This window comes from Anthonomus grandis, chromosome 22, assembly GCF_022605725.1.
Source record: "Anthonomus grandis grandis chromosome 22, icAntGran1.3, whole genome shotgun sequence".
NCBI classification, from domain to species: Eukaryota; Metazoa; Arthropoda; class Insecta; order Coleoptera; family Curculionidae; genus Anthonomus; species Anthonomus grandis.
In genome coordinates, this window is record NC_065567.1 from 28,887,920 (window position 1) to 28,912,078 (window position 24,159).

The window sequence follows — 24,159 nt, forward strand, 5'->3', positions numbered from 1 at the left end:
CTTTTTTTCAGCTGATGTTGTCCTCTGCACTCTCCCCCTGGGGGTGCTGAAACTATCAGCAGTCTCCACCAGTGGACAGCTCAACACTGTCCAGTTCTGTCCTCCATTGCCAGACTGGAAAACTTCCGCAGTACAGCGGTTGGGATATGGAAACTTAAATAAAGTAGTAAGTCATTTCAATTGATTTATTCTTTACTATAATTGCAGACTCATGAAACCGAGCATCCTCTGTATAAATAATAATCCCTTTTGTTCCAGGTTTTATGCTTTGAGCGTATTTTCTGGAACCCTCAAGCCAACTTGTTCGGCCATGTTGGCAGCACCACTGCCAGTCGTGGGGAGCTTTTTCTCTTCTGGAACCTCTATAAAGCTCCAGTTCTTTTGGCCCTTGTTGCTGGAGAAGCTGCTGCTATAATGGAGAATGTAACTGATGATGTCATCGTTGGAAGGTAAGATACTCCATTTTGCACCATTACCACCTATAATGGTTAAAAATTATTTTTTAATTAGTCAAGTTTTATTCAATTGGATAAAAAATATGTTGGTGCACATTGGGGAGATGAGTAAATCGGTGTGAGGAATTTGACTAGGCACAAGGTATTTTTAATAGGATATTTAGGACAATTCTGAATAGTACCAAATTCTTCTAATATTTTGTACTATTTGTCACTCAATTTTTAAAAAAATTTCTTAGTCATGCGAGGCCTTTGGCCACGCATAAGGATACAATTTTAGTACACTCAATTTTATTAAATTTGTACTAAAATTGTATCCTTATGCGTAGCCAAAGGCCTCGCATCACTAAGAAATTTTTAAAGAGTTTGGTTTAAATGCAAAAAATGTGATCATTGGAGAAACTCAATGGTTCAAAAGCTGGATCTTTTCTGGAAAATTTGATGCATGATAAAAAAATTGATTATCGTATACATTATATAATTTTTTTTTTAACAAGAATGAACCAGTTGTATGTGTAAGACCAATGAAAAAATCGAAGGTGCATTGTGTAAATTATAACATTATGTCTTTCAACCAAATAGAGTAAATTCCATAATAAATGAGGGACATTTTCGAAAAAAACGCGCAGACTTATTTTTTCCAACAAAAAAAATTGAAAAAAGTCAGTGGTATTGACCACTGTTGCATGTTGTTAGTGATGTCAGATCAGGGGATCGTGCTGGCCATTCCATCGGTCCTCGTCTCCCTATCCACAGATTTGGGAATATTCGGTTGAGATACTGCCGGACATTGATTTGGTGCATCTTTCTGAAATCCTGGATCAGGATATAAGTTTGTCAAAGTTGGCACGACATTATTTTGGATCAGTGTTAAATAATTATCACCATTCAAATTGCCAGCGATGAACAAGAGACCTATGATATGATCTCCAATAATTCCTACTCAAACATTGACCTTTCCAGGGTGTTGGGTATGTGGTTTTCTCATCCAGTGAGAAATTGCTTTAAACCAATAGCGGCTATTTTGATTAGCATTCCCATGAATTGTAAACTTGCACTCATTAAACAACAAAACATGCTCTGATTTGATCTCATTTTTGTCCTTCGGAATCATTTGTTCAAAAAAATTCGTTCTGCTATCAAAATCATCTTCCATGAGTTCCTGAGTTGGTACCAATTTATAGAGATGAATTTTATTGTATTTCAATGTTCGAATAATCGAGGACTAGCTAACATGGAACATTGGCGCTGCTGTTCGACCATAAATATAACGATTTTCCTCAAATTTACGCATATCCAGTTCCAAATGTAACATCACTTATTGCATTTGCAGCTGCTTTTTTAATTTAACCCTGTGCACTTAAGGGCTTCGTAGCGGTGCAAAGCACTTCAAGCTACAATGACCGTTGATACAAAATGGAATTCTGCGCATCTTTGGGAATAGTCAACAAGCTCGTTGAACCGTTCACTCCTCCGTGCTCCTATATCGGAAATAGCACGTTAAGCTGCAATGGGCGTTGACACTTGGCCACCAGATGATTTTTTAAGAATGTGGATTTGTTTCCATAAGTGTAGTCTTCTTGTGTCTTCGTTGCTTAGTACACAAACGAACCATGGAATATTTCAATGAGTTAAAACGCCTCCCGACTATAATTTTCTTCCTCGTTTGACTCACCAAAAATCCATTTCAGATGTATCGCTGTCCTACGAGGGATCTTCGGTCAATCGGGAGTTCCACAGCCAAAAGAAACGGTGGTAACAAGATGGCGTGCAGATCCGTGGTCCCGAGGTTCCTACAGTTTCGTTGCTGTGGGTTCCTCAGGATCAGACTATGACCTTTTAGCCTCCCCTGTGATCCCTCCCAACCCCCAAGGGGTGTCTGTCCCTGACGGACCTGCACGTGTGTTCTTCGCAGGTGAGCACACCATCAGAAATTATCCTGCTACTGTCCATGGGGCTTTCTTAAGTGGATTAAGGGAAGCCAGCAGGATCGCTGATCAGATTATTGGGAATCCTTGTCAGCCGCAACCTGCAGATGAGAAGAGCTAATTAAGGGTAGTGATGATCGATTGTCTTTATTTTAATTTTATTGATGGAAATGGTGATTGTTATTTTTTATTTTTAATGGGCTTTATTGTATTGTTTCTTAGGTAGGTATTGATTTAATGTATTTTTATATTTTGTGATCTTACTTTTTAGTGACATTAAAGGCTTTACAGTAACTGTTTGGATTTTTTTTTGTTCCTTTGCAGTTGAAGTGGGTAAGAGGTAAGTATTGTCTCTTATTGTGGCTTAATTATTAATGGCAATGGAATTTCACCTCTTTATTAGTCCAAAAACGCGATTCTGTGATGGCCATAAATTGACGCTAAAATCACGTACTTCTTGGGAACTTAAGAGTTTACAAAAGAATGACTTGCATATATTTGCTTACGCACTTCGCGCATTCCTCACTTTACTACGCCACATGCATACATAAAATATTGCTTTGTACAGCGAAACAAATTCATTAAATACAGGGTGGGTCAATTGAAAAATGTTTGAGACCAAAGATGTTCAGCACAAAAGGGGGGCATATGTCTGTGGAGGTCATTTTGTCCTTAAGGTCAGAGTAGTTTTATTAAATGGGAACCCCTATATTTGGTAGCGGATTCGAAAAGAGCGAACGTTGAGGTCAATACAAGGTCAAATTATAAAAAAACGCTGGGTATATTGAACGAAGGAGGTCCGGTTAACTGGCTCGCAAACTCACCCGATATGACCTCCCCAGATTTTTATTTATGAGGTTATTTAAGAATGTTGTTTTTCAACAAGAACCTTTGACGAGAAACCTTACTACCTCCACGTCGTTATTTCTGAATGAATGAAATTACTCCAACCTTAAAATGACCTTGATAAGTGACCTCAAGGTCAAGCCGATTAAGGCTTGATCCACCTGCTAAAGCTTTTTAATATATAAACAGCTTTTGTAATTTAACCTTGATTTGACCTTTTTCAAGGCAACGATAACAAAGTTTAAAATCATTATAAATGTATTTTTTAAATCCGCTACAAAAATAAGGATTCGCTTTCAAAAAAAATACTCTGACCTTAAAAAAGCATCTCAAGGTCGCGAAATGACTTCCATAGATACATATACCCCCTGTCCTGTACAACTTTCGTCTCAAACATATTTCTGTTACTCGCTTACTTTCGGAGTAATTGGGATGCATATATTAAAATGACCGATCCTGTAGAAGATAATATTTTTCAACACGTGTAATATAGTAATTTGTCTTCTAGGTACATTTGCCTTATTCACCACTTTATATCAAAAAGAGCTAATAAATAAAATGCAAGTACAAAACTGCACCTATGTAAGTACCGGCTGTCAAAAGGCGGCACTTAATTCAGTATCAAACGGGTAACGGTAAAAGGCTGCAACGCGATATTTATTTTGTTTGAATGCGAATAACTCGAACTGGGAAAACTAAGGTACTACCAGATTGAGTGCAAAGTAATGTTTTACTAATAAAATGGAAATAAAATATGTTGTATATACGTGTCCGTTAGGTTTTGCATAGGTTGGGCCCGCGTGATCAGCGTGATAAATTTTGAGGGATTTATACGGACTCGCTGTTCTTGTTCGATCAACCTGACTCGACTAATAATAATAAATATCAAGTTGAAATTTTTTTATAACCCAAACTCGAGTATCACGAGGGTTACAGGTCGTTTAATAGGTTTTCACAACAGACCCTATCAATGACCTTTGAAAGTTGACCAATGGCCAATCAATCAAATGGCAAACATTTTGGTTTTTTGATAGGTTAAAGGCTGTTTACAAGAGGAAGCGTTCAACTGCCTGGAATAAATAAATGAATATTTTTTTCAGTTGTTTGAAATTTCTTGCAGGCAATTTCAAAAGAAAATGTTGGTTAATAGTTGGCTTTTTTGACAGTTAAGAGATGTCTCAGTTTTGACACTTGACAGTTATCCAATAAATTAAATATGTAGTCATAGGTCAACATATTGTGAGCAGACCTGTGTTTTCGAAGACCATAGTAGCGGTCATTAATGATTCCAGGTGTTTCAAAATTGACTGGTTGACAAGTTTCTCCATTACTTTGATGATTGCGGTCATTGCAATGGAACCATATTCCTTAGTCAATGGTTGAAATGCAGAAAACTTGAGCAGCTGCTTTTGCTACAAACCAGAAAGGTCTTGATCCATTGAGGCAATTGAGGAGTTTGTTCTTCAGTCTCTCAACTATTAAAATAAGGGTAATTTTTTCTTCCAGGCAGTTGATACATGCAAATACAATGAGTGCATAACATTTTCCCATTCTGGATCTTTTAAATAATTTTTTTTTTCCAGGCAGTTGGTGCGTGCTCTTAAAAATAGAGTTATTTTTTCTTCTATGTATACATTTACAGTAAGTGGTTTAAATACACATTTCTCATTTGAGGCCATTTAAGTAATTTTTCTCTTACAAGCATACATTGTAAACGCAACAATTCAAATGGCAAATGACCCAAAACGATAAAATTGCAATCGAGTCACTCACTGTATTTGCACGCATCATTTGCCTGGAAAAAAAACTTTCTTTAGGAAATATTAAGTTTTCGCTCAAATTCATTATTGCTGTTATTAAATTTTCAATTTTTCTCCGCTATTTTGAATTTACTTATAATCAGCGCCATGCAGAAACACTTCAAATAAAAATCCGGCTGCAAGGACCATGTTTATGCTGTATTAAATTTAAGAGACTGATTGAAAAAATATTTGTTTAAAAATCCTCTCATACAGGGGTGTGTCATGTAGTCTCGCTGTAATAACCGAGTAGTACTCCACATCAACGGTCTCAAGTTGCGACAAATGATTTAGTACTCAATTACACTTTTGGTCTATGCGATGCCATTCGATTATTGTGTGGCGCGTTTGGTTTTACCCGACCGGCCACAACTCATGCCTTGTTACGTTTGCTGATAATAGCAGGATCGCCATTTGTGCCTTTTATATTGTGTTTTCTGTAAAAAAAAACGGCGATTTCCAGTTGCCGCGGCATTGTTAACGAGACGCTGATTGCGTTCTTCGGTCTCGTTTCTTTTTATTTTTTTTTTGTTTCAGTCATTTCGATTTAAAACAAAAGGTTTAAAACCGAAGAAGCAGATGAAGGTTTTTATGACGGGAATACTTTATTTAAGCCAAAAATCATCGAAATAACCAGATTATTGATTAATATATAAATGCTCCTGATGATGGTACAGGCATTCCAAGTATTTTAAGGCAATCGAATTGTCATTGTAGTGACCCATCATCAATAGATGTTTTATCGGCAGTGCATCTTGCGGGGTATAAATGTCACCACATTTACGAGCATAATCGCGAAGAGGAAATAAAATATAATTGGAAACGAAGTGCCATTTCGGTTTTATGTTCCCGCGCCGGTTTATTGTGCAGCTCGTTAAGACACCACCTCCATTGTCTTATGGTACCTGCTCCGTGTTATTTAGACGGTCAGGTGTTACTGACGTCATCCCTTGGGTTCCATAAGTTAACGTTATTAACCACTTAGTTTTAAATGATAAATAAGAGCAAGAACAATCGTGAAAAAATTAGCTCCAGCTCGAGAGTACCTAGTGGTACTCGAGAACCGACAAGAAGTGCTTCGACCTCGAGTGTCACCAGAGATAAACGTCTTTCACGAAGTGCGCACACGAGTAGTCCATCAGTTCGGTTCGATGAGTACGACGCAAGAACAAGAAAAGCTGCCTGAAGAGCCCCTTTTTCTAGATAGTTGTTCTTCCGCATGTGCCATTCCTGTAGTACTTTACGTTAAGTTATTATCTTTCGACGTTTTCAGAAAAAAAGGCCATAGTTTATCTAATAACCGTTTATATTTAAACATTTATAAAGAGTATCTTCATGATATGATCCTTCCTTTTGAATATAAATCAAGTCAATTCGAGTCAATTTTTATTTTATATGCACGCAATTATTATTTTTGGTCATTTAAGTCATTTTTCTCTTCCAGGCAATTGATGCGTGTAGCAAGTACATCACTTGAAAAAAAATTTTTTTTGCAGGCACTTGATGCGTACAAATTGATACAACTGTCAATTGAATTGAGTCAACTATTAAGTAGCATTTTCTTTTGAAATTACCTATAAAAAAAAATATTTATTTATTCCAGGCAGTTGAACGCTTGCTCCTATCCACTCCCAAAAAATGGATCTATGCTTGTTAAAGTGTCGACAGTCAAAAAAACAGAGTTTTACTGATTCTGTCAATTGAGAGTTATAATGCAATGGGTGCACCAATTACAATTTTCTCGTTCTGAGTCATTTAATTGATTTTTTCTTCCCGGCAGTTGATGCGTGCAAGTACAGTGAATGCCTAAACAAAATAGTCAATTTTTCTCTCAATTGCAAATTACTCATTTGGGGTCATTTTTAAGTAATTTTTCTATCCCAGGCATCAATATTCCAAATTTATAAAATTACAATAAATACACTCACTGTAAATGTATGCATCAATTGCCTGAAAGAGAAAAAAAATTTAAATAAATCAAATGAATTAAATTTGTTTTAGTGCTTTTTTGACCTAATATTTTGATTTTTTCAGGCTGTTAATGCGTGCATGTAATTAACTGCCTAGACAAAAAAAAACTAAAAATATTTGATGTCTAATAAAAAAATTCTTAGGAAAAAAACTTTCTCATTTTGAGTCATTTAATTCATTTTTTTCTTTCAGGCAGTTGATGCGTGTATTTAGGATGAGTGAATAGATTGCAATTTTATAACTTTGGGTTATTTAGGTAATTTTTCTATCCCAGGCATCAATATCCCAAATTTATAAAATTACAATTTATTCACTCACTGTAAATGTACGCATCAATTGCCTGAAAGAGAAAAATAATTTAAATAAATGAAATGAATGCTTTAAAACGATAGACCTAATATCATTTTGATTTTCTCAAATTGTTGATGCGTGCATGTAATTAACTGCCTAGACAAAAAAAAAATAAAAATATTTGCTGTCTAATAAAAAAATTCTTAGGAAAAAAATTTCTCATTCTCAGTCATTTAATTGATTTTTTTCTTCCAGGCAGTTGATGCGTGCATTTAGGATGAGTGAATGGATTGCAATTTTATAATTTTGGGTTATTTAAGTAATTTTTCTATTCCAGGCATCAATATCCCAAATTTGTAAAATTACAATTAATACACTCACTGTAAATGCACGCATCAATTGCCTTAAAGAGAAAAATAATTTAAATAAATGAAATTTATTTTAGTGCTTTAAAATGATAGACCTAATATCATTTTGATTTTTCCAGATTGTTAATGCGTGCATGTAAATAACTGCCTAGACAAAAAAATAAAAATATTTGCAGTCTATTTAAAAAATTTTTAGGAAAAAGATTTTTTTCATTTTGAGTCATTTAATTGATTTTTTTCTTCCAGGCAATTGATGCGTGCATTTAGGATGAGTGAATAGAATTGCAATTTTATAACTTTGGGCTATTTAAGTAATTTTTCTATCCCAGGCATCAATATTCCAAATTTATAAAATCACAATTAATACACTCACTGTAAATGCACACATCATTTGCCTGAAAGAGAAAAATAATTTAAATAAATAAAATAAGTGAATTTTATTTTAGTGCTTTAAAACGATAGACGATAGATTATTATTTTAATTTTTCCAGGCTGTTGATGCGTGCGTGTAATTAAGTGCTTAGACAAAAAAATAAAAATATTTGCTGTCTATTAAAAAAATTCTAAGGAAAAAAATTTTCTCATTCTGAGTCATTTAATTGATTTTTTCTTCCAGGCAGTTGATGCGTGCATCTAGTCTGAGTGAATAGGATTGCAATTTTTTTACTTTGGGCTACTTAAGTAATTTTTCTATTCTAGGCATCAATATAATTTATAAAATTACAATTAATACACTTACTGTAAATGCACGCATCAATTGCCTGAAAGAGAAAAATAATTTAAATGAATAAAATTTATTTTAGTGCTTTAGAACGATAGACCTAATATCATTTTGATTTTCCCAGATTGTTGATGCGTGCATGTAATTAACTGCCTAGACAAAAAAAAATAAAAATATTTGCAGTCTATTAAAAAAAATCGTTACTTGATGCACTGTACATAGGTAGAAAGAAGGATATATTTATCCCAAATATTAATGCGTCCATAACTGCCTGAAATTCACTCGAGTACATTAAAACTTGAATAATTTTCTCTTTTTCGGGGCAGTCGATACACTGTGCATGATCGTATCAATTGCTTGGAATAAAAGTCAGGTTAATGTTGCTAAAAATACTAATGCGTCCATAGTTGCATTAAAAAAACTTAAGTGTTTTCGAACGTTAGACTTACATCATTTAGATTTTTTTCTAGGCAATTGATGCGTGCATCAACTGACAAAATTAATAAAATATTTAAAAAAATGGACGCCATTTTAAGCCAATAAAGTAGTTTTTTCTTGCATCCAGTCAAGTGGTTTACAATGAGCCGAAAAATGCATATTAGCCAAAGTATCAATGCGTCAATAACTACTTGGAGTTTAATTTTTTAAGTGCCTTAAAACGACATACCTGAAATCATTTAAATTTTTTTCAAGTAGTTAATAGACTGTGCGTGACCGTTTCAATTTATTAAACACAAATGTTAATGCGTCCACAAGAACTTCAGTACCTTAAAACGAAAGACCTGAAATCATTTTTATTTTTCCAGGCATTTGTTGTGTATAATCAACTACCTGGAAAAAAAATCTGCACCCCATTAAAAAAATCTATTAATAAAATTTGACACTATTTTAGATTAGATAAGTAATTTTTTATTTGATGCACTGTACCATTGAAAAAATATATCAACATTATTTGACTCAGTTAGGGATTGTTTTATTTATTCGCCTTTCAAGCAATAGATGCGTCGTGAAAGCACCCATCAACCGCCTGAATAGAAAAGAGAGATCAACAAAAAAAGAAATTAGAACCACCCGCTTTAGTGAGTTCCATAAACCCAACCGGCGATAAAATCAGCAATCGGTCCATACATTGAAACGCGTAAAACTACGTGCCCCGTTCGGTGAAAATTACTACCCAACGCCACAGGTTGCACATCGACTGTTATTGGTAATTTACCAGTTCGTAAAGACTGCTCTCGTTATGCCTTTCATCTGCGTTGTTCATATTTCAGAGGAAAGAGAAGCGATCTTGAAACAAGATCCATTTTTGCGCCGTAGCGGTAAACGTTTTCCTTTTACTTTATGACTTTGCGAACGGGAAAAATAGAAAACTAATGCGCAACGGTGGTATATAGTAGCACGCTAATAGTACCATTGGAACTAATTTTTTATTTATTTTTAGACTGTCGTGATGGTCTGAAATATCGTTGTTTGGATATGAAATGACTGACTTCAAAATAATGCTTTTAGGTCGTTAAAGTCACTGTTTACTTCAAGGAACTCGATTTGTGCTTCAATTGCAATTTTATCACTCTGGGTCACTAAAAGAATTGTTCTCTTCCAGGCAGTTGATTCGTGCAAATCCAGTGAGTGCATTTAAGTAATTTTATTCTTCTACGCAATTGACGCATGCACATTGATTGCATCAACTGCTTAAAAAAAAAGATTTTTTTCTTTGGACAATTACTGCATAAAAATACAATAAGTACATGAATTGCAATATTGTCATTTTGGTTCGCTAAAGTCATTTCCTCTTCAATGCAACTGATGCATGCAAATACAGTTAGTAGATCAACTGTCTATAAAAATGTATTTTTTTTAGGCATATATATGCAGTGAGCGCATCAATTGAAATTTTAATATTTTGGGTCTTTTAAGTAGTTATTTAGTTTTTCCGTGCATATGCATATGCAGTGAGTGACATCATTTGCCTAAAAAAAACAGTTTTTCTTTTCCAGGCATTTGAAGCGTACAAGTATAGTAAGTGCATCAACTGCCTGGAAGAGAAATATAATTTAATTTATCTAAAATTATAAAATTTCAGTTGATTCGTTTACTATTATACACATAAAAAAAGAGTAATTTTTTATCTTTGGCGTGCATAATTTGGGTCATTTAAGTAAGTTTTCTCTTCCAGGCAGTTGATGCACTCACTTCATTATTTGCACGCATTAATTGCCTGGAAAAGAAAAATGAAAACATTTAATACTTTCGCCAATTACTAAATATTTTTATTACAATTTTTTTTAACACATGCATGCATCAATTGCATGGAAAAATAACCATGATTTCAAGGCAGTTATGGACGCATTAAAATTTGTGCTAAATACAGACTTAACCTGATTTTTATTCCAAAAAACTGATCTGCGCCTGGAAAAAAAATAATTTCTTGGGCTAAACCATTGGAAGAATTCAACTGTCTCGATGGAAATTATATGCGATGAATAAATTTAAAATACTTGAAATAAAATTGAAAATAACCTTAGAGGCCTGGAATAAATTATAAATTAATCCAAACACCTAAATATAAATTTGAATATATTTAATATACTTTAAATTAAAATTATTTAAATTATTCAATTCATCTTCAGTGTGATAATTTATATTTTAATAAGTGTCTATGTATTATCTGAAGTTGGACCTAAAAGTATTGTTTACATATTTATTTTAAAATTGTTTTTTCAGTCCAAAATTTCAAATTTGCGCTGAAGATGCAAATATAATTCGCGAAACGTCGGCCATTTTAACCAAGATTGGACTTTTATTTTGTGACTTCTAAAACCAACAATATTTTAATTTAAAATGCCTGAAATAAAATGATTGACAATAAACTTAAATGCTTGCAATAAATTTAAAATAAACCCAAAAGCGTGGAATAAAAAATACATTTAATACATATAAAAAAATATCGAATACTGGACTTAGAAGTTGTAAAATTGAAAATGACCAAATAGGAAATGACTTAAAAAATGAAAATATTTAAAATACACCCGTAAGTACCTGGAAAACTAAAATAATTACTTGAAATGTTTGAAGTTTTGAGTGAAGGCGACATTAATTGCCTGAAAATAGAACATCTATACACTTTATGACATTAATTTATATATCCCCTGGATAAATCTGTCCATATCTGAAAAAATAGTCAAAAATCTTTAAATATAATTTAGTGTTTCTTATACAGATCACTTGAATGCTCACTAGTGTCCAGTTTTTAATGATCTAACTATAAAAAATACCCTGAAAAATAGAGAGCGTCTTATACAGTTTATTACATTAATTAATATACCCCCTGAACAAATCTCTATATCTATATATCTAAAAACAAGTTGAAATGCATGGAAAAAATTAATGAATGGATGATAATGAAAAATTAAGTTAAGACTTTAAATTGAAAAAATAAAATAGACAATTGGAATAATTTCCAAAATACTAAGAAGAATATTAAAATACCTGTAATAGAAACTTCATTCATGAATGCCAGAATAATCTAAAAATTTTTTCTCACATTTGTGCATATGGAAATATTTTTTGAAATTAAACCGAATAATTAATGACATTAATAAATGGTGATCCACTCGATGAAAATGGTGTTAATGGAGAAGAACCCGAAGAATGGCCTTTAAGAAAAGGATTCGCTAGAGAATTAGTTCCATTAATCTTACCGGAATACGTAAAGAATAAGCTGAAAAGCCGATAAAATCGATAATAGAAACGTCACGTTGCGTCCGCGCTATGCCGACATTGTCATGTCTCTTCTATTATGACACGGCCGTATATCAAATATTGCCGTTTATAATAATTGCCTGCATACAAAGTTAGAACTGTGTCTTCATAAATCTCCAAGAATGGAATTTATGAAATTTATATCTCGCGGTGCATCCTCTCCGTACTTGTATGTCGATTGGGAAAAAAATAAAAATAAAATAAATAACGCGTCTTGGCCTCTCGTGGATCGTGGATGTTTTTGGTTTGCGCGTTTCGGAATCTATTAGGGAGATATTATTGCATTCTTCTGTAGATGTTCACTCTTTTTTTTTCATTAATTTTTTTCGTTAAATTATTAACAGATACATTCATCGGACGTGCAGTACATCGTTAGGATTGTTTTACTTTGCAAGTTATGTACTTACAACGGAAAACTTAATAAAATATGTGCAGTATCATAAGAAAATCATTTATATCACGAAGAAACATAGGTGATATAATAGGTTCCACCTGATTTTCTGTGCTATTACAGGTATTTAAAATTACTTTAAATTCTTCCAGGCATTTGGCTTTAATTCTATTTTATTTCAAGTATTTAAATTAATTTTAAAATCTTTTCAGGCATCAAATATCATTTAACTCCTTCTTATTTCTGTTTAAAATTTTAAAACATGTGGAATAGTTTGATATGTTATCCAAGGTATTTGGAATTATTTAAAATTTATTTCAGGCATTTCACATTTATTCCTCGCATTTTCTTTTCCATTAAAATAATTAGATACTTCTTCCAGGTGCTCCACTTTATTTTTTATTTTATTCCAAATATCTAGAATCATTTTAAATTTCTTCCAGGTTTTTGGGGTAATATTCAATTTATTACTCGTATTTAAATTAAATATTCGATATGTCTTTCATGTACTTGATGTAATTTTTTATTCCAGGCATTTAATTTCTTTTTCAATTTTATTTCAGCCTTCTTACATTTATTCCTCGCATTTTATTTCCATCGAGACAGTCGAATTCATAGTTTATTTCTTGCATGCATTTCACTCTATTTTCTATTTTATTCCAGGTATTTGGAATTATTTTAAATATTTCCAGGTATTTAATTTTATTCCAAACATTTAAATCTTTCTAGGCTCGAAATATCATTTTCAATTTAATATAAGGCAGCCCTTGTTATTTCCATTAAATATTGTAAAACATGTGGGCTAATTTTTGTTTTTATTTCAGATATTTTTAATTTATTTCAGTTATTTAACTTTGTTTCTTGCTTTTCAATTCCATCGAAATAACTAAAGTCATAGGTCACATGACTATAATTATTTCGATTTTATTCTTCCAGGTGTTCCACTTATTTAAAATTTTATTCTAGGTATTCGAAATCATTTTAAATTTTTTCCAGGTTTTTGGGGTAATTTTCAATTTATTACTGGTGTTTAAATTTAATATTCGATATTCCATGCATTTAATGTAATTTACTATTCCAGGCTTTTGGAATTATTTTAAATTTATTCCATGCATTTCAGTTCATTTTCTATTTTATTACAGGTATTTGGAATTATTTTAAATAACTTCCGGGTATTTGACTTCATTTTTATTTTATTCCAAACCTTTAAATTATTTCTAAACTCTTTCTAGGCACCAAATATTATTTTAAATTTAATATCAGGTAGCCCAGCCGTTGTTATTTCTAATAAATATTGTAAAACATGTGGACTAATTTTCGTTTTTATTTCAGTTATTTGGAATTATTTTAAATTTATTTCATATTAACTTTATTCCTTCATTTCATTTCAATTGAAATATTTAGATTCGTAATTTATTTTTTTTAGGTGTTTCACTTTATTATTTATTTTATTTCAGATATTTAATATTAACGTTTATTTTTTGCAATGTAATCAATATAGAAGTCTAAATTAGTAAATGTATAAATTGTAAAAAAAAAGAGATGAAAGTAATTACAAATTGTTCAAAGTTCAATTTCTATACAATAAGAAAAACTACTTTGAAATAGAGACGTTTAGTTAAGCTTTTAGAATTATTTGGAATCATTTTAAATTTCTTCCAGGCATTTGAGGTCGTTTTCAATTTATTGATGGAATTTAAATACAGTATACGCTCTTTCTTCAATGTATTTAATGCACTTACTAATTCCAGGCATTTAAGTTTATCTTCAATTTATTTCTGGCATTTCGTTTCCATGGGGCCAATTAGATTCATGGTTTATTTCTTCCAGATGGGCCACTTTATTTTATAATAAATTCCACGTACATTTCAAATTTCTTCCAGACATTTAAGTTAATTTTTCATTTAAATGCAGATATTTGAAATTTTTTCCAGGCATTTAATATCATTTTCATTCATTTTAAGTTTATTCCTTGCATTTTATTTTCATCAAAATAGTTGGATTTATAGTTTATTTCTTTCAGATGTTTCACCTCTTTTTCTGCTTTATTCCACATATTTGAAGCTATTTTTAATTTCTTTCAAGCATTTCAATTAACTTCCATTTTATTCCAAACATTTAAATTAATTTTAAAAATTTTTTTAAGCATCAAATTTTATTATGAATTTAATATCAGGAATTCCTTGTTATTTCTTTTTGAAAATGTAAAACATGTGGAATCATTTTCTATTTCATTTAATTTTCAATTTTATTTCAGGAATTTTCAATTTATTGACAGTTGGATTAATAGTTTATTTCTTCCACGTGTTCCACCTAATTTTCTATTTTATTCCAGATATCTGGAATTATTTTAAAAATCGTGCAGGCATTTAAGTGCAGACATTTGGAATCATTTTAAATTTCTTCCAGGCATCTGACTTTATTTCCATTTTATCCCAAACCTTTAAATATATTTTTAAATACTTTATTATTTTATTCCAGGCACTTGAGAGACTGTTAAGGATTCCTCTAATGTCCCTGGACTTAATAACATGTGGCTAGAATATTTATCTGAATAATGATTCATTTTCATTCGTCAAAAACCCGAAACGCCGTTCCAGTAACCATAAAACCGTATTTAAATAATTCTTGTATAGAGGTTTTATTGATTATGATTCCGTTTGCGGTTTTTAAATATACAATTCCACTTATGCTATTATCGAAACAATATGAAGAATTTATTGAGTACGTGACTCAACAAAAGAATACTTAGATTATGTGTCGGGGTTCTGTTATGGGTGCTATAATGGCATTTTAGAAAGTTGACGAGTTATGCCGCCACGATGATGTCACATTGACTCTTTCAATAACGAAGAAATTATCATCTTATCATTGATTGTATTAAGGAAAATCATTTATAAAATATAAATAAACCGAAAAAAAGGAGGTATTGCATTACAGTGTGAACGAAGCCCACCACAAGTGATGTTGTCGTGATTCGTCTTTTTTTTATGATCAGATTACGGTTGTACGGATATTCAATTTCAATCCTCGCGTATTGAAAAAAGCGATACTTGTAGTCCCGAGTTGTAATGACAATTAATGACTTCGCAATTGCCACAAGGCGCGGAAGAAGCCATTAGACTGGAAAATTTAAATAATGATTAGCATTAATTGGATTTTTCTGTTGTACCATCCCGAAAAGGGCAGAAGACCGATACATGTAAATTATTTCCAATACGTTGTAAAGCATCGAACGGCGAGAAAGTACAAATAATTGTACATCAGCCCACTTGTCCGGATGAAAAAAAGTACCGAAAATCGACCCGCGAATAGCGATAAGATCAGTCCTGTATTTCAGTTCAAAGGCATGTTTTTCCCAATAACAACGTCGTAAATTTCGAACATGCTGAATTTTATTATGTATTTTTATGGCTCTTTGATAACATGACTGGCCCTGGCTCGGCATATTTCAGTTTTCCAAAATTTAATTTACAGCTCGGATTTGTATGGGCGGACCAATGCATATCGAACACTCAAAAAAAAAACAACGATAAAATTTAACACATTCGATTTTTTCGGTCGGCTGCAGCCATTTAGTATTTTATTAGATGATGATGCAAGTTTTTTATGTGTATCACGTCCAGTTTACACTCGCAACACAGCTTCTAGTGTGTGATTTTTTATTTTAAAGTCCTCTGAACCTTTTACTAATTTAGTGTTAAAGATTTAAGCAAATTCAAGCATTAGAAGATTTTTTATCAGTTTTTGAATGTCATGTCTAGTTGTCATTTGCCTGGCTTCTAGTACTTTTTATTCCAAATATTACAATTAAATATTTAATTAAGTCCAGGTACTAGAACTTAACGAATAACGGTACTAGAACGAAACGAATCCGATCTAACGATAACGATATAATTTTTTTAAGAAATTACTTTTAAGGATTGATTATGCAAAACCCTCCTATTTTACTACAAAAGCTGGACTTAATTCAACTTCATAATACGTAAATAGTGTTAAAATATTAAAATTGATGCATAACTCAAATGGACACGACTCACATATACTTATAAGATTTAATTGAAAATAGTCGTTTTTAATATCCAGGAGGGCGATCAAAGATTTCCCTTGGGGATCAATTTTAAGGGTTAGAAATTCTCAATTTTGTTTCTGTGATATAAATCAAATGGGGTTAAATTAAAAATAAATCAGTTTTAATTTTCCTAAAATGAAAGTCAAGTAATTGATGGATATAATTTGAGATTTTTAAATAAAATTAAAATGCAATGATTTTTAATACAAAGAGCTAAATAATGAACATACAATACAAAGTTCACTTTGTATATTAAATCCTTTTTCTATATAAAGAATTTTATTTCAATTTGATCATACGAAAAAAATGACATAAATATGGATGAAAATAATAAAATTGATGCATAACTCAAATGGACACGACTCACATATACTTATTTAATTAAAAATAGTCGTTTTTAATATCCAGGAGGGTAATCAAAAATTCCCTTGGGGATCAATTTTAAGGGTTGATTAGGGACAGAAATTGTCAATTTTGTTTCTGTGATATAAATCAAATGGGGTTAAATTAAAAATAAATCAGTTTTAATTTTCCTAAAATGAAAGTCAAGTAATTGATGGATATGATTTGAAATTTTTTAATAAAATTAAAATGCAATGATTTTTAATACAAAGAGCTGAATAATGAACATACAATACAAAGTTCACTTTGTATATTAAATCCTTTTTCTATATAAAGAATTTTATTTCAATTTGATCATACGAAAAAAATTACATAAATATGGATAAAAATAATAAAATTGATGCATAACTCAAATGGACACGACTCACATATACTTATTTAATTAAAAATAGTCGTTTTTAATATCCAGGAGGGTGATCAAAGATTTCCCTTGGAGATCAATTTTAAGGGTTAGAAATTCTCAATTTTGTTTCTGTGATATAAATCAAATGGGGTTAAATTAAAAATAAATCAGTTTTAATTTTCCTAAAATGAAAGTCAAGTAATTGATGGACATAATTTGAAATTTTTTAATAAAATTAAAATGCAATGATTTTTAATACAAAGAGCTAAATAATGAACATACAATACAAAGTTCACTTTGTATATTAAATCCTTTTTCCATATAAATAATTTTATTTTAATTTGATCATACGAAAAAAATTACATAAATATGGATAAAAATAATAAACTTGATGCATAACTTAAATGGACACGACTCACATATACTTATTTAATTAAAAATAGTCGTTTTTAATATCCAGGAGGGTGTTCAAAGATTTCCCTTGGGGATCAATTTTAAGGGTTGATTAGGGACAGAAATTCTCAATTTTGTTTCTGTGATATAAATCAAATGGGGTTAAATTAAAAATAAATCAGTTTTAATTTTCCTAAAATGAAAGTCAAGTAATTGATGGATATGATTTGAATTTTTTTAATAAAATTAAAATGCAATGATTTTTAATACAAAGAGCTAAATAATGAACATACAATACAAAGTTCACTTTGTATATTAAATCCTTTTTCTATATAAAGAATTTTATTTCAATTTGATCATACGAAAAAAATTACATAAATATGGATGAAAATAATAAAATTGATGCATAACTTAAATGGACACGACTCACATATACTTATTTAATTAAAAATAGTCGTTTTTAATATCCAGGAGGGTGATCAAAAATTCCCTTGGGGATTAATTTTAAGGGTTGATTAGGGTTAGAAATTCTTAATTTTCTTTCTGTGATATAAATCAAATGGGGTTAAATTAAAAATAATTCGAATAATTTAATTTTTTAATAAAATTAAAAGGCAATGATTTTTAATACAAATAGCTGAAATACCAAGTTCACTTTGTATATTAAGTCATTTTTCTATATTAATAAATTTATTTAAATCCGACGAAAAAAAATACATAAATATGGATAAAATAATAAAATTTATGCATAACTTAAATGAATACGACGCCCATATATTTATAAAATTTATTTCAAATTAATTAAAGAAAAAAGTGCAAAAATGAGAGTAGCTATTTACCTCTTAGAAACCTCCTTTGACGGATGCATAACTTAAATGGACACGATTTGCATTTTTTGAATAACGTTAAAAAATAATTGATTTAAAATAAAATGGATGGTGAATTTCACCACTTTAAGGAGAAATCAAGAGATGTTTTTAAAAAACCAGTGTTCCTCAATCAATCTATCTAAACCTTAATTTTAATTGCATACATTAACTAAAATGACTAATCGTAATATAAATTAAATAGAATTAAATGAAAAAAAAGTACAAGAATCATGAATATACAATTTTTGAAAACCCTCGTTTATTTTATTATAAAGCCATGTATAAGAAAATATTTTATTATTTAAGTCTGCCCTGCGTAATAAAATTTTCTGTATTAATAATTTTATTCAAATTCAATTATCGGTATAATAAATCCGAGTTTGGGAACGAAATTTTCATTAAGGATCAATTTTAGGATTAAAGTTTTTAATTTTAATATAACTTAACCTAAAAAAATGGTGCAAGACTAAGTTTTAGCTCTATTGACTGATGCATAATTTAAAAGGATACGATCTGCATTTTTCTAATAAAATTAATAAATAATAAATGTAAATTAAAAGTGACGATCAACTTTGCCACATTAAGGAGTAAATAATTAGGGTTTACTAAAAAAAATTTCGCTAAATCTATGTATACCTTATGCATTTAAGTAAACAGACTAATTAAAAACCCTCGTATTTTATTATAGAAGGTGCAATTTTAAAAAAGTGATATATAACTTAAATAGATCCGACTTGCATATGATTTGGAAACAAAAATTCCCTTGGAGATCAATTTTAGCGGTTAATTATAGCTAGAGCTTCTCATTTTATTTCTCTAATATAAATTAAATAGGATTAAATAAAAAAAATCAATTTTAATTTTTCCTGATGTGAAACTTCGTTGATTGATTTTTTTTTAATAAAATTAAAATTTTTTATCTAAAAACTTAAACCAGTAAAAGAACGATAAATATACAAATTTTGAAATCCATCATATTTCATTCTGAAGCCATGTGCAAGAGGGGATTTTATTATATAAATCGACCCTGTATAATAAATACTTTTTCTGTTTTAAAAATCCATTATACAAAAAAATTTACCTACATAATATTGAAAATAATAAAATTGATGCATAACTTAAGTGGACACGACTCGCATATATTTATAAAATTTAATTAAAAATGAGCATTATCGGTTGAATTTGAATAACGTGACTCTACAATTTTACCACATTAATGAGTAAATTTTCCCCTCTTATGAAAAAAACTAAACTGCCTATTTAAAAACCCTGCATTTTATTATAAAGAGTGAAACTCTAAAAAAATTGATGCATAACTTAAATGGACATGAGTCACATATATTTATACTATTCTCTAATTGGGGATGTAGACTTAAATGGACACGATTTATATTTTGTTAGAATTTGAGAATATATATTTTATTATACAGAGTGTATTAAATAACCCAACTTCGTGAAACTCATCATGAACTCGCTTGTTCGTAATAATTATAACTGCATTACACGTTCCTCGTTACCTTGCTCGTTTTCTAGCGGAGAAACCTTTTTTCCTTCCTTGTGTATTTATTTAATGAAGCCTCATTAATGGCCGGGATAATTATATTCTTTAAAATATAATTATTTAAATTGTTGGTTGTGGCGAAAAAAAAATACAACAACAACTCGGCATACCAACGTGATTAAAATCGCTATACAAGAACGGGAACAGTTAGGTCAGCTTAAAGAGTGCTAGTGTGATTTAGACAATAATTGTAATAAGAGGAATCGTATTTTATTTTGAAAAATAAAGCTGAAACCATTATAAAAACCGGTCGTAATAAATAAGAGAAATTTGCATCTGATTTAAAAGTTTATGGGTCTTCTCTAGTTCGGCTATGGACCGGTCATTTGTTCCACCCACGACCGACATAAAATCGGTGTGGAAACGAAATGTTTCTTTTTCTAACCATTTATATTTGAAAAGAAATAAGAATATGAAAATCATATACATTTAAGTTATGCGTGCAATAAGTACGTAAATAAAACTAATCAATCTCGATACTATTGTCTGTGTTTTAGGAGAAAACTAATGATAATTTAACGTCCCATAAAATGTGGGCAATTCGAGGTAAGCAAAGTTTTATGCCGGGCTAGATTTATATTATATCCGTTTTATTGCCCGCGGGCTGTAAATAAATGCAAATTTCGCGAACGTCTTGTTAAACATTTTATTTCCTACGATAAATTATAGATGGTGTCTTGTCAAGGCTTATTTACGGGTTGGAATAAAACCCGTGTGACTCATTAGTGAAAATCGAGGAATTTTCCAAATATCGATTCTCCTTTTAAAAGTTATGTCATCGAATAAAACCTAAAGAGAGGACATTAAATAAAATAAAGATCAAAAATAAAGATAAGCGTAACACGACCCGGGCATATAATAAAAGTTAAATTATTAGGTGTTCTCCCCGTTCCAAAAGCCGAAAATAATTTACATACAAATTTGGTAGTAGATTACGCGATCAGGATACGAAAATTTTTTTTGATACCGACATAAATTTCCCCCAAACGGTTCTACGGGGCCGGATTCTTTTATTCTTTTGGCATCTCGTTCATGTCGATTAAGCCTTAATTTTATTGTTATTTTATGTTAGACTTTTTCGGCTTTAAGAGGTTTGGAATTAGGCTGATTTGCATTAAGTAGTAACAAAAAAAATAACTTCGAACCCCCCCTAAGAAGTTTAAATCGTTGCTTGAACAACTTTAGTAATTTTATGCGAAGTTTTGAAATTCTTTAATATTTTTTTCATAATTTATATGCCACCCCAAGTATTGATTGTCGAATTTTTGATGTTTTTTATAGTAGCAAGTAAAAATGGAAAAAAATAGTTTTTCAAAAAATTTTGAATTTTTTACGTATTATGTATGGCACTCCAAAAGAAAAATTCGATTTTTATATTTTTCCCAAAAAAGTCGAATTTTTTGATTTTTTTTTAAATTACTAAGTGTAAATGTAAAAAAAATATTTTTTCAAAAATTTTAATATTTTTGAATTTTCTTGCATGTTATACAGGACACCCCAAGCAAAATTTGAAAAATCACTGTTTTTCGTTTATATTATACAATCTGGAACTACATTAACTGGAAAAGTCTCTCAACTGCACCACCAGACAAAAAGACGCAGGATTTTATCAAGAAATAGGAGCCCAGCAGTTGATTGATTTCCCAACAAGATACAGAAAAGGCCAAGGTTCCCTTTTGGACCTCTTCATAACCAACGATCCTAAAAGCATCTTTGATCTTTGCTCAGAACCACCCATTGGCCGCAGCAACACAAACAATTGTAAGAAGGAACTTTTACACTGCAAACTATGAAAAAATCAACCACTTCATTCAACTACAACCAGCGCATGCGAACAAATCGATCTTCGAAAACTTTCAAAATATTGTGAATGATGCTATCGAACAATACATTCCTACCAGACGTGTGAAAACAAACCCCCAAAAACCATGGATAAATGAAAATATTTTCAAAGAAATTAACAAAAAACGGAAACTATGGGAAAAGTATATAACAAACAAAACTCAGGACCAATATCAAGCCTATATGTGCCAAAATAATATTACCAAACATAAGTTGGTCGACGCCAGAAAGAAAAATGAAAATGGTCTTGCAAACTCGGCCTCGCCAAAGAAACTATTTAAATATGCAACTTAAACTCGAAAATCTCAACCATAACCCTAAAAGATACAGGAGTTTCTAGACAGCAAAAATCCATGGCGTAGAACATTCGCAGAACAGTTTGATACAGCATTCACTAAGGATTCATATCCAATTCCATTACTGCCTAATCACAGCGAGGTGCAACCCTCAATTGGAACTATTCATTTTACAAAAGAGCAAGTCGAAGAAGCGCTTGACAATATGAAAAATGACTCAAGCCTAGGACCAGATAAAATCCCAACAGTTCTCCTTCAAAATTGCAGAAATTCCCTCAGTCCCTTGCTTTCGGGGGCAATGCAGGAATGCTTAGAACAAGGAAAGATACCAGAAGAATGGAAATACTCAATTGTGACACCACTGTTTAAGAAGGGAGACCGGAACAAACCGGAAAACTACAGACCTATCAGCCTCACATGCAACCCACTGAAATATATGGAGAAAGTAATAGTTAAGGAGCTCATAGCATTCTTTCTGGAGAATGGTTTGATACCTGCCTCTCAGCATGGATTTTTGCCTAAACGTTCAACAACAACAAACCTTTTAGAGTGTTTGAATGACTGGACAAAAAATCACGACAATGGCCAGCCAACAGACTGTTTTTCGTTATCTTGACTATGAAAAACTGTATCGAATTTTTTCACCAAAAATTGATTTTTTTCGAAATTAAACTAAGTATACCGGCGTCTTATTTGGGTCACCTAGATTACGAAAACGCCGGGTTATAACAGGATCCGAGCAGAACTAAGGGAATGAGAGCACTTTGAAAATCCTGAAAAAGTCGTTTTCGGCGTCCGTTTTTGAGGCCAAAAATGAGCATCAAAAATGCCATATCTCGGCTATCGTTAAAGCCACGACCTTGTGGATGGTCTCGTTGGATTCAGAACGGCGAAACTAAGACAAGACCATTGGAATTTTCCCGATAGCTTCCATAGAAGCCGAGATATCGACCTTCAAAGTTTGGGTTTTTTCATTTTTCGGGTATACCCCCCCGCATCGAATTTTTTCACCAAAAATTGATTTTTTCGAAATCAAACTAAGTATACCAGCGTCTTATTTGGGTCACCTAGATTACGAAAACACCAGGTTATAACAGGATCCGAGCAGAACTAAGGGAATGAGAGCACTTTGTACATCCTGAAAAAGTCGTTTTCGACATCCGTTTTTGAGGCCAAAAATGGGCATCAAAAATGCCATATCTCGGCTATCGTTAAAGCTACGACCTTGCGGATGATCTCGTTGGATTCAGAATGACGAAACTAAGACAAAACCGTTGGAATTTTCCCGATAGCTTCCATAGAAGCCGAGATATCGACCTTCAAAGTTTGGGTTTTTTCATTTTTCGGGTATACTCCCCCGTATCGAATTTTTTCACCAAAAATTGATTTTTTTCAAAATCAAACTAAGTATACCGGCGTCTTATTTGGGTCACCTAGATTACGAAAACACCGGGTTATAACAGGATCCGAGCAGAACTAAGGGAATGAGAGCACTTTGAAAATCCTGAAAAAGTCGTTTTCGACGTCCGTTTTTGAGGCCAAAAATGGGCATCAAAAATGCCATATCTCGGCTATCGTAAAAGCTACGACCTTGTGGATGGTCTCGTTGGATTCAGAACGACGAAACTAAGACAAGACCGTTGGAATTTTCCCGATAGCTCCCATAGAAGCCGAGATATCGACCTTGAAAGTTTGGGTTTTTTCATTTTTCGGGTATACCCCCCCGTATCGAATTTTTGCACAAAAAATTGATTTTTTTCGAAATCAAACTAAGTATACCAGCGTCTTATTTGGGTCACCTAAATTACGAAAACACCGGGTTATAACAGGATCAGAGCAGAACTAAGGG

General features: G+C 31.5%; 1 protein-coding gene and 1 long non-coding RNA gene across 3 annotated transcripts in view; one reads left to right on the forward strand and one right to left on the reverse strand.

Annotated features, from left to right (window-relative positions):
* Positions 1 to 2,677, forward strand: part of LOC126748190 (lysine-specific histone demethylase 1A) — a 122,398-nt gene extending 119,721 nt beyond the window's left edge. Inside the window, exons 11-13 of the mRNA XM_050457241.1 lie at positions 12 to 166; positions 259 to 449; positions 2,147 to 2,677. Of these exons, the coding sequence (XP_050313198.1) occupies positions 12 to 166; positions 259 to 449; positions 2,147 to 2,504 (704 nt within the window). The 3' untranslated portion in view covers positions 2,505 to 2,677. The remainder of the gene's footprint in view (positions 1 to 11; positions 167 to 258; positions 450 to 2,146) is intronic.
* Positions 172 to 24,159, reverse strand: part of LOC126748192 (uncharacterized) — a 169,116-nt gene continuing 145,128 nt past the window's right edge. For both annotated transcript variants that reach the window (XR_007664655.1, XR_007664654.1), the window contains one exon: positions 172 to 479. This is a non-coding gene — a long non-coding RNA (uncharacterized LOC126748192). The remainder of the gene's footprint in view (positions 480 to 24,159) is intronic.